This window comes from Oratosquilla oratoria, chromosome 7 (genome assembly GCF_046742065.1).
Source record: "Oratosquilla oratoria isolate Oo_2021 chromosome 7, ASM4674206v1, whole genome shotgun sequence".
In the NCBI taxonomy this organism is placed as follows: domain Eukaryota; kingdom Metazoa; phylum Arthropoda; class Malacostraca; order Stomatopoda; family Squillidae; genus Oratosquilla; species Oratosquilla oratoria.
Genome location: NC_134783.1, coordinates 62705352 through 62724190, shown reverse-complemented (window position 1 = coordinate 62724190; position 18839 = coordinate 62705352). Strand labels below are relative to the sequence as shown.

Sequence of the window (18839 nt, the reverse complement as noted above, 5' to 3'; positions counted from 1 at the left end):
ATTTCCTTCACACAGTTTCACTATTTTGTGTTTGTCTTTTAATTACTATGTTTCCTCCTTCCAATAACTCAATGCATTCTTTATGTCCTCCAGTATTTTGGAATGATCACTATCATTTCAAGCTGTGTTTTTAGGGGCACATATATTACTATAAATTTTCTACTTTTCATATTTCTGTTTTCAACTTTAATCATAATCATTTCCAAATTATTTTTTCCTTCTGTTATCTTTGTCACATTTAAACCTTTCTTAGTCAAAAACATAACTCCACCTTGTTTTTCCATTCTATTTTTCGCCCAATTGTTGTATAGGCCTGTCCCACAGTAATTGATGGTAGTGGATCTTTTAACCCCCTTACTCCGTTGATAAGAACAATGGAGTGCTCTAAGCTTACGTATGTAAACAACAAAGGCCAGCACAGTTATTTACCTGTTTCACTAACTCGCATACTTTTGAAACAAACTATATAAAATTATATATCTTTTTAAAGCTTAAAATGTGTACTTCACAGTGATATACAAATAAAATACTATAATGAACATGGGTAAGCACATTAAAAGTAAAAGAAAAATTAATTTGAATCTTGACCCCCCAGAAAAAAAAAAATGGAACTTCTAATAAATCAGTTTGAACATTACACTTACAGTTATTATATGAAGAATTGATTGTGTGGAAATCTTCTGGAATCTACATGCAGAAGTAGAAAGATTGAGGCATAACCCACTGACACATGTAAATGGCGCTTGAGGAGGCCTATGCAGCTGTCCCGGAAACAGCTGCATTACTCCCATCATCTTCACTATCATCACTTTGATTTTCACCATCAATTTCAGCAGTTTCTGTTGCCAAATCATCATCACTCACTTCTTCATGGTCATGGTTAATCTCATCATTACTCGTAGCACAATCAGTAATATATAATTATCATATATAATATATATATATAATATATATATATATATAATATATAATATATAATATATAATTAAAAGGGTCAGCTCCAGAACAAAATTTTTGGCAAGAATACAAAAATACCTAGATGTAGAGACAATGAAGTTACTAGCTTCGGCCCTGGTTCAGTGTCATATTGACTATGCTTGTTCTTCCTGGTATAGCAACCTATCTAAAAAATCTAAGAGTAATCTTCAAATATGTCAAAACAAACTAATCAGGACCGTTTTGAAAATTCATCCACGTACTCATCTAGATTATATGCATTTTAAACTGTTAAATTGGTTACCTGTTGAGAAACGTGTTGCTCAGTTAAAGCTTAATCATGTTCACCAAATTGTGAACGACTCTTGTCCCAGTTATTTGTCAGATACGTTTACACTTGTCAGAAATGCTCGTTCCCTGAGAACTCGTTCTAGTAGGTCATCTGTCATTGTACCTAGGTTTAATAGTTCGTTAGGGAAAAGTACTTTGAAATACACTGGTGCTATTGCTTGGAACTCTTTACCGACCAACATTCAATCAATTGTATCTAAAAGTAGTTTTAAAAAATCAGTTAAATGTTATCTTTTAGACACTGTTCTCTCTAAAGAAAATAGTTTATATGTTTAATTTACACTTCTTATAATCCTAATTTACACTTCGTATAACCTAGCTTTTCTATGACAATCCTTTCCTAATTGTAATATGAGGACCACAGTGGAAATAAGTCTTTTGACTTTCTGTGCCATCCTCGGATGTACAATTATATATACTGTGTATAATATTGAGTCTTGTATGTATTGTACTTATTGTATGTATGATTGTATTCGAATAAAATTCAATTCAATTCAATTCAATTCAATATCAGCTGAATATGAAATGTCCAGTACGATCGCCGAGTGCCTCCTGTGCCATCATTACAGACTGCTACTTTTCACTTCACTTTTACGCACAATTAGCAATGTCACTATTTTTTCTGCTATATTATATAGCATGGAACATTTATTTATCATTAGAAAGACATATTTTATCATATTTTTACTTGTAACACTGAAAACGTTGTAAAATTGCTGTCAATATACAGTAACTATTGACGCACTCATGATGAGATTGCACTCCAAACTGCCTCTCTTCAAACAGCTATTCTAAAGCAGCCACTGATTGGTTATTGTTTCAAGGGGGCAGAAATGATGAGCCAATGGTAGCTCTTGATGCATGAGCTATGGGCTTGTGTAATTGTGTAAACAAATAAATCGGACTCTAATGAACTGGGAAGTTTGAATTGTGCCACGGTCATGGCATGACAGAGCATACAGGAAATGCCACGATTGTGGCATACGGAGTAAAGGGGTTAATTTTGTCTCCACTATTCCCATTATGTCAGGTTTCTCTATTAACCCTGGACAGGTAGCGTGGACAAACTCTCCTGCTACAGGTAGCGTGGTGTCATATCTGTTACTTTCACTTTGGGTGCTTATACCCAGTTACCATTATTTCCTTCTTTATTTATTTATTTTTAGTTTACTAATATAAAGACTCTACTTTCTACTGGTGAAGGAGAAAACCCCCCCGCTGAATATAAAGATAACACTTTACTTACATGATTACGATTTTTATTTTTTAAATAGACATTTGGTCAAATAACAGAAACTGTACACTTTAGAATACCAAATTCCACTAATAACGAGTGTTTTCTTGAAAGTAGAAGAGTTTCTGAGTTGATTGATGTAAAAATATTGTTGATTGGAGCAAAACTGCAAAATCTGTAAAGAAAAGAATAAGCGGTTAATTTTTGTATGTACAAAATCACTAAAATTTTTGGTGTGAAAGGAAGGCTATATCTATAGTAGTAATACTTATTAGATCTGGATGAAACTTTCCAGAAGTCCTCTACAATGATTCTAAATGATGACAAAACCTTAGAAAATGATATTTAGTTACTATAAACTAAAAAAAAAAGGCTTAGTTTCAACATAACCCTTACTGTGCATAATTTACGTAAAAGAAAGGCATATTTAGACTGGTAAAAAAAATCATTCGTGAAACTTACCACGTGCGATGGCACTGGTCACAGATGTAGTTGACATGCGAGTTACATGCAGGTTTATGGCACTTTACACACAGAAGCTTGGTCCTAGCATTAGAAGAGGAAGGGCAGAGAGGGCATCTGCCTCAAAAGTCACTGTAGAAAGCTCTTCGTCATCGCTACTCACGAAAAGGGCCTGCAAATACTCCTCCTCCGTCAGGCTTCTCTTTGGCATGCTGAAATCTGATAATAGAAAAAAATAAAAAATTAGAAATTAGCCTCAAAATCACATTTTCGCTGCTTTCCGATCCAATATGGCGATTGGCACGGGTAGCTACACCATTCAGTGATATTTTCCGATAGACACAATAAAATTATTTCACTAAGTAATAATGCAGTAATGTAAAATGGAAAACTTTTGCAATTGCGTGACTTACCCGAGTAACGGTAGCGTGGTGTTAGATATACACCATTTAGAACTTTGGAGGGCGATAGCGGGTGAAGGTGGCGGAGCAGAGGTGACACACATACTGCTTCCACTGAGGCTGGTGAATGACTAATGGTCCATGAAATACAAGTGAGATCATGCTAGGCATCTATGCGCAGAAAAAAAAAAACGCATTTTGCGCAGCGCCTAGGTGGGGCTCTGACACAACGCTACCTGTCCTGGGTTAACTGATAGTCATTTAATTCGTTTAGTCCAGAAATACTGTTTATGTATACATTATTTTTAATATTCTCTTTTCCTCTCTTACTTTGGTTTACGTTTCCTTTTTTTTAATGTACCATTTTCTCAGCCTCAAGTCCAGTACTCTAAAAAACAAAACAAAAAAACTCATTCTTTTCTGTCTCTATTCTTCTCTTGTTTTTCATTTGCTTCATTTCTGAGTGTCTTTTCTTTCTCTATTTCCTCATCAGGAGCAAATGGATCAAACACTTGGAAGAGAATGGATCATCCATCAAATATTCAAGACCATTCGTTATTTCCGATATAAAGGATTGCATCCATTGTAGATTTCCACAATTTCTGTTACTTGTTCATGTTCTCTGTAGACTAGACATTGTTACCTTTATGGAATGATCGTTAGTTGCATTACACACTGGCTCTATTTCAATTTCAGACTGAGCATTCTATTTATCAAAGACTTGTTATAAATCAGAATGGCTGTTATGTCTGTTATAGATTGACTTCTAATTCCTTTACAGACTGGTGATAAGTCAGAATGGTCGGGCACTGCACATTGTCTCCCAGCATCAGTTCCTCGACTCACCGGAATGGTTTGGTGTTTCCACAGATGAATACTTCCAGGTATGTGATAATATTAGTTAAGTATAGATACACAGAGTTAGCAGTACCAAGTAATTCCAACAATGGAAATTATTTAAACTCCCACCAATTGAGGTTTCTCATCTGATGAATATTTCCAGGTATGTGATAACATTATGTACAGGTACACAAAGGTAGCAGTTCCAGGTAATTCCAAGTACCGTATTTTACGGCTTACAAGATGCACTTTTTTTCCCTAAAAATATCCTGAAAAATACTAGTGCATCTTTCAAGACAAATGTTGTATTGTAGGGCAACACCCAGGCTCAAGTGAGCTTGGACACTTGACCGATAGCGACCTGAATTTGTATGGTGAATCATTACACTATGATGTTAGCGCAAGTACTATTTAATTCAGCCTTTTATATTATGTAAACTCAGTACTTAGCTGATACAAGTATTTCCAATACCCTAATCCTTCCAGTAGTAATGAGTCCTTGGGATTTGTGGATGAATAAATTTCTTTCAAGTTTTATAATTTTATATGCATATTTTAAAAATTTTAAATTGATTTTTATGAAAATAAAACCACCCTTGGACAATGAAAAATGTATAGTATATTTACTAACCACCAACTGGTATGTCATCGCCATACAAAGAAAATCAGACAAGTGATTATGTAATGGAAACAATACGTGCTGTCGCCTGCCACTAAAACCTTTAAAAACCTTACCTGTGGTACTTTTATTTACATAGTTGTAAATTTATGGTGACTGCTCCAGCAAATTTGTGATGAGTGCTGAGACAATAGTCTTGCAGACTCCTTGCTTCTTATGTTTCTGTGTTCAGTGGTCAGGTATATGGTGAATGTGTTCTTGTATGATAATTACTTTTTCTTTTTCCTTAGAAATCTCTTTCAAATATTAGGTTTCTTCCAAGATGCAGCATCTTGCAAGCCATAAAATATGGTATAGAAGGTAGTTTAACCCACACCACTTGAGGTTTCCTCTCAGCCAGATAGAACAAAGCAGTGGTTAAAAGAGAATACATGTACAAGTTGAGTTGATCTTAAGTGAAAGTGGTAGTTAGGTAGTCGAGATAATTTTTACTGCTTCAATTGAATGAAATTGTGGACAAATGGACCAATGGTGGGTACCTGCTTGTAATGGTCCTGCAAGACAGACATTGGGAAGAATCCACAATCTGCTGTTGGTCCTCAAATCTCAACACTTACCTTCATCTACAGGTGGCCAAAATCTTTACCCACTTTTTTACATAAAGAGGTGATAATAACCGGTGACTGCTTCCCTCTTCTTCCTCCTATGATTTTGTTGCATAGAAACAGACTAATACAAAACAGACAAAAGCTAAAAAAAATTTCAGGGGATCTGTGGAAGGGCATGAGCACTACTATTTGTTATTAAGGGGATGTGGTCAGTGAAACCCCAGGTAGGTTAACATTGTTACAACTTGAAAGGTTTCCAAAAGTTTTGGTTGATCTTTACATTTTTCTATGATATCTTTTTCATATTCTCTCTTTTCCCCTCTGCACACTTGTACATATTCATTTCTATAACTAGTATATATTTTCCATTTTTCAGGTCTTTTGTCTTTTTTCCATTTTATCCAAGCTTTATCTCTTTTGTCTTTAACTCCTTACGTCTTTTGTTGTACCAGCACTCTACATATTCTTTTTCTTGCTTTTGTCGTGGGACATACTTTCCACTCCTTTATAAATTTTTGTCAAAATATTCCATTTCTCTTCTACTGTTGTTTCCTACTTGTGTATTCTTTCCCAGTCAGCTTTTTGAAAGAATTCTCTTAATTTATCAAAAAAAATTTTTGCATACACCAATCTTCCTTTTCCATATTGTTAAAATTTTCATGTATTTTTCCTCATTTAGTTCCAGTTCAACCAATATGTGGTCACTTTTACTTATTGGTGTCTTATATTCAATCTTGTCCACTATTTCAGGTTCTGATGTGATTATTAGGTCCAGTCTGAATGGTTCTTCCACATTTCTATACCTAGTATTCTCTTGAATCCATTGCATCATTGTATGTTCTATAATCATATCAAGTAGTACATTTCCCCATAGGTTGTCTCCACCCTTCACTGTCATCTCTTCCCAGCAGACTTCTTTACAATTAAAGTTACCCATTATAACTATTCTTCCTCCATCTTCCATTATCTTATTTAGTGTTATCCTTGTGTCTTCTAACATACTTTTGTATTCTCTCTCTTCCCACAAAACCATTTTAGGAGGAACATAATTTACTACAAACTTCCTGCTCTTCTCATCCCTGTCCTCCACTTCCATCATAATCATCTCTACTCTATTCTTTCCATATGTGACATTCCTCACATTTATATCCTTCTTAGTCAGGAACATAATTCCACCCCCTTGTTTTACCTCTCTGTTTCTAATCCAATAATTATATGCACCATGTCCTACACTGTCGGGTGGTAGTGGGCCTTTCAATTTTGTCTCTACAATTCCCATTATGTCCGGTTCTTTTTCCTTCAGATAATCATTTAGTTCATTCAAGCCTGTTATTAATCCATCTATATTTGTGTAAGACACTTTTAATTTTCTGTTACTTCCATTGTGTTTTCCGTTTCCCTTCTGTTTTCCTCTGCTATGAACCATTTCTTCACTTTCATATTCACTACTCTCCATTAGAATTTATCTTTTTCTGTCTCTGTTCTGTTCTCGTTTTTTTTCATTAGCCTCTAGTCTTTTTTATTTCTCATCCTCTCTTTCCTCCTTATTCATTTCTCTTTTTATCCATATCTTTTTATATTGCTCACTGTCTGCTAGTTTCCCTGTTTTTGCTAAGATATTCTCTGCTGTTGTTTGTGAGTCTTATTTGTTTCGCAAGCCTATACATTTCTTCTGTTTGTTTCCCTATATCTGGTTTATCTTCTTGAACTACTTCTAATATATTATTTACTTTTTCCTTTTCCTCCTTTATTCTTGTAGTCCTATTTAGATTATACTTCTCTTCCATCCCTAGTATAATTATACATTTCTTTTTATCTGCCAAGTCTCTTACTATATTCTCCTCCCTCGTCACTTTAATAACTGTGTTTTCAGTTTGTTCTTTCATCTGCTGTTTCATTATACCTCTAAATTTAATTTTATTGTTCTCTTGTACTTTCTTCCAACCTCTTACCTCTTTTGCTATGGACTCTTTATTCTCTTTATTACTCCTCTTTAATTCCTCATTCTCTTCCTTTACTTCTCTTAACTGTCTTTTTAATTCTACTATTTCTTTAGTTAGGTTTTGATTCTCCTTCTTTAATTCTTCCAGCTTATCAACTCTTTGAGTAATTAACTGTATTTGGTTAAACTTAGCTTCCCAATTTTCATTAATTTCATTTAGTTTCTCCTCTAAATTTTTTAGTCGGAGGAGGTTGTCATTTCCTCCCTCATTTAATCCATGGAAATAGTTATCTTCACCTTCCATCGCACTGATCTTATCTATATTTCTAATCTTTACATTTTTGCTAATCCCTTCATCTTCATTATCATCTGGTTGCCGTTTGTTGACAAAGCGTCTGGCTTCCTGGACCCAGCCTTCCCCTTCCTCATTTCCTTCCATTTTCCTCAGTAATCCCTCTCCTCCTTTTTTATCACCTTCCCACTACACCATGAGCTTTCCCCTTCCCTACAAATACAACACAGGTACTTCCTTGTTGTGATCCTCGAAATTCTTGGATAACTCCGGAGTCCGAACTTCGCTGCCACTTTGACCGACGTGTGTATGTATTTACCTAGTTGTATTTTGCAGGAAGGGGAGCTACACTCGTGGTGCCGAGCCTTTGTATCTCGCAGTGTCTGGTTTGCTTTTAAACTCATGAATGGTTTTTGTGCACACTATTTCCTTGTTCAGTTTGTTCCAAGTGTCTACCACTCTATGTGGAAAACTGTTTTTCTTCAGATCTCTTCTGTAGCTACATTTTTTTATTTTCTTTCTACGTCGTCTTGTGCTTCTCCTGTCCCAGTTTAACAAGTCCTCTCTATCAAGTATTTCTGTACCTTTCATGATTCTGTAGATGGTCAGTAGGTCACCTCTCTTCTTTGTGTGTGTGTGTGTGTGTCTGTATAGATATATATATATATGTATATATACATGTATATATATTATATATATATATATATCTATATATCTATATGTATATTATATGTATATAATATATATAATATATATATATATATATATATATATATATATGTATGTGTGTGTAAATATATACATATACATATGCGGAAAAACCACCAAGGAAAAAGAAAAACTGATGACCAAGCGCTTTCGTCTATTCAGACTTCCTCAGGGTACATAGAAAAGAAAAAGTACACAAGAATATATACAAAGAGTATGAGGTCAGGGAGGGAACCAGGAGAGGTTGCGAGGATCTAAATGTCAACCTGACCATATATATATATGTATATGTGTGTGTGTGTGTAAATATATACATATATATATATATGTATATATATATATATATATATATATATGTATATATATATATATATATATATATACCAGTATATATAAACTATAAGAGACTTGGCTGCTACTCCCAAGCTTTATTGAATTCAAACACAAATAGAGCTGAAAACACATTACAGGCTGTAACTTATATAACATAGAATATAAGTGAAGCCAGAAAATGCCACAATTTATACAATAGTTTCCACATATAATTTACAAAACATACAGAACTTATCATATAGGTAGACACAACATAATATATAAGACATAGTATATATCTTCATAGCAGTTGAATTAACTTACATAGTGTGTCATGACTGTTACACCAACCGTTTCCAGACTATGATGATGTAGCCAGATAATTTCGTCAATTATTTGCAGAGTATGACACACAGCTAAACAATGGTTCAGAGCATGAAAAAGTCCAATGACAAATCAATATTATAACATTCTTTCCCCTTAAAAAAAAAAAAAAAAAAAAAAAAAAAACAAGTTATCATCCCATTCATATTGGTCTGAAGCCTTCGACACATGGGTTGACCTCCGTACTAGAGGTGTTGTCGCACTCGCCTCTATGTCAGCCTCTAGGTAAGGTTTAGTATCCTTTGGAGCTCCTAGGAGTGTTGCTGTAGGTACAGCCTCTGGTGACAATGTAGAAGAGGGCGATTCCTGATTAGCAGGGGAGTAGTTGACCTAGTTCTTGGGATATTTATTTTATTTACCTAGTTGTATTATATGGGAAGGTAGCTATGGTCATGGTGACCCATCTTTGTATCTTTCAGCATCAATTTTTTTTCTTAAAATCTTAAATAGTGTTTTCACACACTGGAGGCAAGTCATGAACAGAAATTGTTGACTCCCATCCATCCTGATGCCTAATGTTAGCATAAGTTGGATTAACATCCAGTAGTTCAATTTGATCTACCAGATGTTTGTTCTTGTGTGTTCTAACAAATCTTCGCAATAGTACTGGACCTGGTATCATGAGCCATGAGGGCAGAGAGCTTCTAGAAGAAGAGTGACATGGAAATCCAAAAAAATGTTTGTGTGGTGTGACATTTGTAGATGTAGATAGAAGGGATCTAAGCAAGTGCAGCTCATCAGTAAGTACTAATTCCCAATGCTGATTGGGAAGACTCCGCAACTTGAGGGTCAACTGAATTGCCTTCTATGTAACACTGTTGACACATTCCACTTATCCATTGTCAGTTGGGTGATATGGAGTAGTTCGACTCCTAGCAACCCCCTTTTGTGTGAGTTAGGTTTTGAGATCCTTAGACATGAATGACGTTCATGGGTCAGAGTGAATATAATTAGGTATCCCACATAGACTAAATATTTGTTCCAGGCATTTGATTACAGTTGTTGTATTCATGTTGGAACATGGAAAAACAAAAGGAAAACGGGAATATTCGTCTATAATAGTAAGTATATAGGGATTGCGTGAAGCAGTTGGAAGAATTCCTTTGAAGTTGATGCTCAGCCTCTATTGGTTGAGTTGCCTTGATGAGTTTTCCTTCTTGAGGTCTATAGAACCTTGGCTTTATCTCTGCACAAACCTTATAGGAGGCACAAACTTTCCTGACATCCTCAGTGGGAAAGGGAAGATTCTTTGATCTCATGAAGTGCAGCAGACAAGTCACTCCTGGGTGACAGACCATCATGTAGTTCAGGGAGTGTGGATGACATGGAGACAGTAGAGCAACAGAAGGCTCAAGTGAAGGCATCAGGAACCACATTCTCTTTTCCAGGGTGATAATGTACTGTATAACTGAAGGCTGCGAGCTCAATCTGCCTTTCCTGGATCTTGATATTCTTGATCTTGGTGCGTTTCTGGTTGTCGAACATGAAGGCTACAGAACGCTGGTCAGTAATAAGATCAAAATGTTGTCTAGCAAGGAAGTGATCCCAGCTTTAATTATGGCCATAGCCTCCTTTTCTACAATGTGATAACGTATTTCACTTCCTTGTAGAGTCCTAGACATGAAAGCCACTGGTCTTCCACCCTGGTTAAGTACAGCTGAGATAGCTACTTCAGAAGCATCACATTCAACTTCAAAAGGCAAGTTTTCATCCACAAAGTATAATGTTGTTCTTTCAAGTTCTAGCTTGAGCAGATTGAAAGCCTGTAAAGCTTCTTTATCTAAAGGAAATTTCTTTTGCACTTGCTAATGGTCGAACCTTGATTGAAAAATTGTGTATCCATTTGGCATAGTAAGCAAACATACCCATGGCTCTCTTCAAAGATCCCTGACTCGTGGGGGGTGGGAGTTCCTGTAATGGATGAAGTCTCTCAGGATCAGGCTTTATAACCCCATTTCCTACACAGTAAGTAGCCAAGGATATTAATGCATCTGCAATGTCAGTGTGGAATTGTCGAAAGCTGGTAGTGAGGTCATGATCCATTGGTTACATGCGGTACTGTCAGCTGTCTGGCAGTCTGGTTTGTTATTCCCTTTGACTGGAAAAAAGGTTCAGTTATCCCTATCTGGAAAGGGAAAGGGTAATGGCAGGATTGCAACAACCACCACCACTGTATTACACTGCACTCCAACACCCTTTACAAATGATATTTTGGTTAAAACCAAAGTGCTTTATTTGACTGAGGAAATGTCATTTTAGTGGAAATGCTAACCTTGTTAAAGTTAGTAAAATCTTGTGAGCACAGGGGAAGGTAATCCTCTTACCCCTCCTTGAATTAGGTCTTTGATGTTTAAGCGGGTTTCTTAGCTGAATAAAACTGTCTTGTTGAACTCAGAATGAAAGCCAAAGCAAACAACAATCAAATATCAACTTCAAAAAAGTAAGTAAATCTTTTATCTGAATTGAAACTCCTGGTGGCAGTCAAAATATTTTTAAAAGTCAACTATTGATATCAAGGGCAAATAGAATGTTTGTTACCTAGAATGGAGCACATTTTTCATCAATCGATTGCCATTCAGTGAAATTATATATATATGTATATCTTTTTGTAAATTTGTATCAGAACAAAAATATCCAAAGGTCATATTTGCTTATTTAGATTCAACAGGGTAATGAAAACTTTCATCCACTGTACATACATTGATGTAAATTTGTTTGTTGCTGACTTGTCCAGACCCTTAGCTAATAATTCCTAATTTCCAGGTGTCTGCAACAGCGATTGAGGATGCCCGTGTACTGCTGTGGCACCGAGATAAGCTCAAGTTGACCATCATGGGCGATCAATTTCTTCAGGCCGTCTTTGACCATATCCTTGGCAGGGATGTTGTCAAGAAATTAATGCAGGTATGCATACTGAGGAAAGGGCCTAGGTTTTTGGGGTCTTTGGTGTTTGTAAATTAAAACGGCTGAAGTTCAAGCAATACCACAAGGTACAAGAGAGGTGCCAGGTATAATTGGAAAAAGCAGTGGATTAAAAAGATAATTTCCCAAATTAAGAAAACATTGGGAAGATATCTTACAATGAAATAAGAAAGGCAAGTTTTACATTGTTATGAAGGTACTAAGGACCAGAAGGTGATTAGGCGTGACTAAAAGTACCTAAAAGACCTCCTAATCATAATACAGAACATACTATACTCCTGTTTCAACAAATTCCTAAGGCATCTCATGACAAAAATATTGTGATCATAGAATATTTTGATTATAGGAACATTGACTGAGAAAATTTAGTAGATCAGGAAGCACTTTTTTTCTTTTTTCTTTTTAGATGTACAAGAAAATATTAGTGTGCCTACAAGGGGAGGGAATACATTGGACCTACTGTTAACAGTGGTGATATAATAACAAATGTACAAGTGATTCTCAAGAGATAAGATTTTTGCATTAATTGGGAAGAATTTAATAGTAAAAATAAGATATTAGTACCTGGCTGTAATATGGCCGATTTCAATGACTTGAGGAGATACCTGAGTAAACTTAGAAACTGTCCAAATTGTAATAAACCTGTCCTAAGTCATGACATTGAAGAAGTAGGGAACTCTCAAATGAGGTCAATAATGAAGTCAGCCCGGAGGTCATTAATGAGGTTAGGAGCCTAGACCTAGTTCATATCACATGGGGAGTAGAGGAGCTTTCAAATGAGGTTACTGATGAGGTCAGCCCAGGGGTCTTAAATGAAGTCAACAGCCTAGGTAAATTGTACAATACCTTAACTGCTAGGATTTTATGTGGCAAGCAAAAATTTGTACCCTTTAGAAAAGTTAGGGTAGATTTTAAGGGAGTGAGGGACTATCGGATAATTTTTTGTGGAAGGTGGAGAAAGAGAAGTGCAAAAGCTAGGGAGGTGCATAGAGTAAACTGTTTAAATGAGAAGGAAAAGAAGTAGGGGTACAAGGAGAAGCTGAGCTAGAGGTAGGAGTGGAGGGAGAATGGGGCTGTTTCAAGGAAGGAGACAAAGTGTGCAAAGATGGTATATGGAACAAGGAGAATGGGAGGAAATAGAAGGAAGGATAGTGAGTGGTAGGACAATGAAGTGAAGAAGATTGTAGAAGAGAAGATGGGAGCATTCATGGACTGGTTACAAAATAGGAGGAGAGAAACATTTGAGAAGTACAAAGAAAAAAGAAGAGGAGCCAAACATAAGATTAAGGAGGCAAAAAGGAGAACAGATATAAAATGGAGAGGAGTATGACAGAATTTTTTTTAAAGTAAAAGATGTTTTGGAAGCAAGTTAAGAGAGGAAGGGTAGGTGAGTTAAGTATAGAAGAAAAGGTAAAAGGTGCAGATAGATATTAGTGGAAGAAATGGTAAGGAAAAGATGGGCAGAGCATTTTAGAGAGCTGATCAATGTGGAGGACAGGGAAGTATTGGTGGTAGCAGTGAGAGGCACTAAGAAAATGAGTGATGGGAGAGGAAAATGGAGAAATAAGAAAAGATGAAGTACAAGTAATTTTAAAAATGAGAACAGGTAAGGCACCTGGGTTAAATGTGTGTTTTGCATAGTGTCTGAAGAAAGGAGGTACAGTAATAGTGGACTGGTTAGTGAGGTTGTTTAATGTGTATCTAGTAAAGGGTAGAATGCCAGGGGATTGGAGGAGTGCCTGTATAGTTATGCTTTACAAAGGAAAAGGGGACAAATGCTAGTGTGGTAATGTCAGAGGGAGTTTGTTGAGTGTAGTTGGGAAGGCTTATGGAAGGAGTTCAATTGAGAGGATTAGGAGAGGAATAGAGGGAGTAATTGGTGAGGAACAGGATGGGTTTAGGAAAGGTAGGGGTTGTGTGGATCAGATTTGTGTAGTAAAGCAGATGTGTGAGAAAGCTTTAAAGGTAAGGATGTTTTTTGGGGCCTTTGTGGATTTGGTAAATGCTTATGACAGGGTGGACAAAAAGTTACTATGGGAGAATTGTAGATATATAGGATTGGGGGAAAGCTGTTAAGGGTAGTTAAGTGTTTTTACAAGGGAGCCTGTGTTAGAATTGGAAATGGAGGGAGCGAGTGGTTTGAGGTAAAGGTGGGGCTGTGTCAGGGATGTCATGTCACCAAGGCTGTTTAATTTGGATGAGATGGTGTGGGAGGTAAATGTGAGGGTAATTGGCAGGGGACTGGAGATGGTTAAAAAAATGGAGAAAAGTAGGAGGTGAGCCAGATGTTGTTTGCTGAAAATACTGCACTTGTTGTAAGATCAGAGGAGGGATTAAGGGAGGTAGTGATGGAATTTGGGAAGGTATGCACTTGGAGAAAGTTGAAGGTAAATGTGATAAAAGTGTGGTGAGGAGCTAAGATGAGAGGGTGGTGGATGGGACTAGAATGGGTGGGAGTGGCTGTATGCCTTTCGACTTGACTGCCTTCCTTGTAAAGGAGAAAACACACCCCAGTCTAATCATAATAAAATGACTAAACTGGTGAAAAGGAACATGTACTGACCAAAATGTTACCTTGAAATTAAAGTTGCTAGATAAGTGTGTACTGATATCAAGGGCCTCTTTCATCTCTGCAAAACTAATGATAACTAATGGACAGGTCCAATTAAATTTGATGATATCTTGATAAATTCAGAGGAAAAATGAGTGAGATGTTTAATAAATATTTTCTTTTGGTATTTACAAGAGAGGGGATAGATATCGTGCCTGACTGCAACCTGATCTTTAGTGGGGATGAGGGCAGTAGAATAACTAGTATCAGAATTAGTAAAGCAGATGTTGTCAACCAAATTTGTAGACTTAAAGATACAAAATTCCTGGGTCCAGACAAAATCTTTTTGAGAGTGTTAAAAAATGTACATATGAAATCAGTGAACAGTTAATGAAAATATTTAGTAAGTCAGTTGACACTGGATATGTGCCTTTTTCTTAGGACGGTCATTGTTCTTGTATCTAAAAAGGGTGATAAATCTTATATGGCAGCTACAGGCCAATCAGTTTGATGTTGATTATAGGTAAAATGCTGGAATCATTAAGAGCAAATAGTATCAGGGATCATATTGCAAGGCATGATTTGATTCATGACTCACAGCATGGATTCAGGAAGAGTAGGTCATGTGTAACTAATCTTTTATTTAAATCACTATAAAAAGACCTGAATAAAGTCTGGGAATGGAGTCAAAAGTGTGAGATGAACTTCAACATAAAAAAATGTAGTATAATGGAATTTAGAAAAAGTAAAAATAGAATATCGGGACAATATAAAATTGGTACGAAGGAAATTAAAAAAATGTGTATACAGTACATTGTGACAAATAACTAGTTTCGCCTGAGTGGCTTCTGAAGAAGCCACTCAGGCGAAACTAGCCAGGAATAAAAGTATTTCCCTCAGCCCGTGTTCCCTTTACCTCCTATCCACACAAGTTAAAAATAGTTAACTCTGAAAGGGACCTAGGAATAATTATCACCAATGACATGGCACCAGACAAACATATCAACAGAATATTTAGAGAAACCTTCAATTTACTAAGATCAATGAAAGTGACCTTTGACTACTTGGATGAAGAAATGGTAAAGAAAATATTAGTTACATTGATAAGGCCAAGATTGGAGTACACTGCAACACTATGGACACCCAGTACTAAAAAGAATACACATACATATACCAAAGGCTTTTTTCCCCTTAGACAGGGGGTAGCCAAAAAGAAAAAGGCATAGAAATCACTCCCACCCATTTCATTTCCCATATATTCCACTCCCCTCCACCCTTCTCCCTCCCTCCTATCTTGGTACCTCCTGGATGACGGGTCATCCCTGCATCCTGTCCACTGCCCTGGGTCAGAAGCAGTGTCACAAGACACAGCACATCCACAGCAAGGCCGCTTCATAAATTCGGCGACACCCCCCCCCCCTCTCTGTCCCCTCATGCAGGAAAGGAGAAGACGGGGAGAAATCCCTTTGGGCTGCATCAAATTTTTCTCATACATAATTCCTCATCCCCCATCCCCCACCCATTCCCCCTCATGCATCACAGCCTCATCTATGCACAACCCTTCTCCATTCACCCCTATCTTCTGTCCTCTCTCGTCCTTCCTCTACAGACATTCCTCTCTTTTGTAAAGCCCCTTTCACCCCATCCATCCATCTCATCCTAGGACGCTCCCTCTTATTCACTCCTTCCACCTACGCCTTTCACACTTCTTTTACTAATCTTTCCTCACTCATTCTTTCCATGTGTCCAAACCATCCTAATACTCTTTCATCAACCCTATCTCCCAGCTCCCTTTCCACCTTTGTTCTCCTCCTCACCTCCTCATTACTCACTCTAGCCTAGTAACCCCTATCATACTTCTCAGACATTTCATCTCAAACACATTCAAACTCCTCTCTTCCTCTCTCACATTCCATGTTTCTGCCCCGTACCTTGCTGTTGGCACAATCACTCCTTCGTATAACCTCCTCTTAGCATCTATTCCCAGATGTCTATTTCTCATTACACTTTTTAATCCACCAAGGCATTTACTCGTTTCTCTCAATCTACATTCTACCTCCACCCCCACTCCTCCCTTTCCTGTCACATTCACACCCAAGTATCTAAAACTATCCACTTCCTCCAGTTTCTCACCCTTAATGCTCACTTCCAGCCTACTGTCACTCTCTCCCATTGTACATCTCATCACCTTACTTTTGCCCACATTTATCTTCAACTTTCTTCTTTCACACACCTTCTCAAACTCTGTCACTAACTTCTTCAATCCCTCCTCTGATCCTGCTACAAGCGCAATGTCGTCAGCAAACAACAAGTGGCTCACCTCCCACTTTTCTCCATTTTCTTTAATAATCTCCAACCCCTGACCCACTACCCTTGCATTCACCTCTCGCACCACCCCATCCATGTATAGATTGAACAGCCAGGGTGACATAACACACCCCTGATGAAGTCCCACCTTTACCTCAAACCATTCACTCTCTCCATTTCTAATCCTAGTGCAAGCTCTACTTCTCTCATAAAAACTCTTGACTGCTCTTAACAGCTTTCCTCCTATCCCATATATCTGCAGTACCTCCCACAGTGCCTTCCTGTCTACCCTGTTGTAAGCCTTTTCCAGGTCCATAAAAGCCCAAAAAACATATTTATCTTTTCCTATAGCTTTCTCACATTCTGTCTTACCACAAAAATCTGATCTACACATCCCCTACCTGTCCTAAAACCACACTGTTCCTCATCAATTACTCCCTCTGTTCCTCTCCTAATCCTCTCAAAGCCCTCCCATAAGCCTTCCCAACTACACTCAACAAGCTGATCCCTCTGAAACTACTACACTCACACTTGTCTCCCTTTCCTTTGTAAAGCAGAACTATACAGGCACTCCTCCAGTCCTCCGGCACTCTACCCTCTCTTAAACAAACATTAAATAACCTCACCAGCCAGTCCACCATAACTGTACCTCCTTTCTTCAGACATTCTGTATGGCATCCATCCAACCCAGGTGCCTTACCTGCTCTCATCATCTTAACAGCTGCTTTCACTTCATCCCTCCCTATTTCTCCTCCATTTTTCTCACTCATCACTCTCATTTTCTTAGCGCTTCCCACTGCAGCTACCTTTCCCTCCCTATCCTCCTTCACATTTAGCAACTCCCCAAAGTACTCTGCCCACCTTCCTCTCACTGCCTTCTCTTCCATTATCATCTCTCCATCTGCACCTTTTACCTTTTCTTCTCTACTTGATTCGCCTTCTCTTCCTCTTTTAATTTCCTTCCAAAACATCTTTTTATTACTTTCAAATTTCCTGTCATACTCTTTCCCCATTTCACATCTGCTCTCCTCTTTGCTTCCTTAATCTTATGCTTAACTTCCTTTCTCTTTACTTTGTACTTCTCATACTATTCCCTCATCCTAATTTGTAGCCAATCTATGAATACCTGCTTCTTCTCTTCTACACCCTTCTTTGCTTCCTCATCCACCACTCACTACCCTTCCTTCTATTTCCTTCTGCCCTCCTTATTCCACACACCATCTTTGCACACCTTATGACTCCCTCCTTGAACCATCCCCATTCCTCCTCCACTCCTAGTTCTACTCTATTTCCTTCCAAAACATCTTTTTATTACTTTCAAATTTCCTGTCATACTCTTTCCCCATTTCACATCTCTCCTCTTTGCTTCCTTAATCTTATGCTTAACTTCCTTTCTCTTTACTTTGTACTTCTCATACTATTCCCTCATCCTAATTTGTAGCCAATCTATGAATACCTGCTTCTTCTCTTCTACACCCTTCTTTGCTTCCTCATCCACCACTCACTACCCTTCCTTCTATTTCCTTCTGCCCTCCTTATTCCACACACCATCTTTGCACACCTTATGACTCCCTCCTTGAACCATCCCCATTCCTCCTCCACTCCTAGTTCTACTCTATTTCCTTCCAAAACATCTTTTTATTACTTTCAAATTTCCTGTCATACTCTTTCCTCATTTCACATCTCTCCTCTTTGCTTCCTTAATCTTATGCTTAACTTCCTTTCTCTTTACTTTGTACTTCTCATACTATTCCCTCATCCTAATTTGTAGCCAATCTATGAATGCCTGCTTCTTCTCTTCTACACCCTTCTTTGCTTCCTCATCCACCACTCACTACCCTTCCATCCATTTCCTTCTGCCCTCCTTATTCCACACACCATCTTTGCACACCTTATGACTCCCTCCTTGAACCATCCCCATTCCTCCTCCACTCCTAGTTCTACTCTATCCTTTACTCTCTCCCACTCCT

General features: G+C 37.5%; 1 protein-coding gene across 12 annotated transcripts in view; it reads left to right on the top strand.

Annotated features, from left to right (window-relative positions):
• The window catches only part of LOC143027184 (popeye domain-containing protein 3-like), a 404351-nt gene that overhangs the window by 176522 nt on the left and 208990 nt on the right, over positions 1-18839 (top strand). For all 12 annotated transcript variants that reach the window (XR_012966579.1, XM_076188342.1, XM_076188345.1 and 9 more), the window contains 2 exons: positions 4166-4268; positions 11853-11993. Coding sequence is in view for 11 of the 12 variants with exons in the window: in XM_076188342.1 (XP_076044457.1) it covers positions 4166-4268; positions 11853-11993 (244 nt within the window). In the remaining variant the exon portion in view is untranslated. The remainder of the gene's footprint in view (positions 1-4165; positions 4269-11852; positions 11994-18839) is intronic.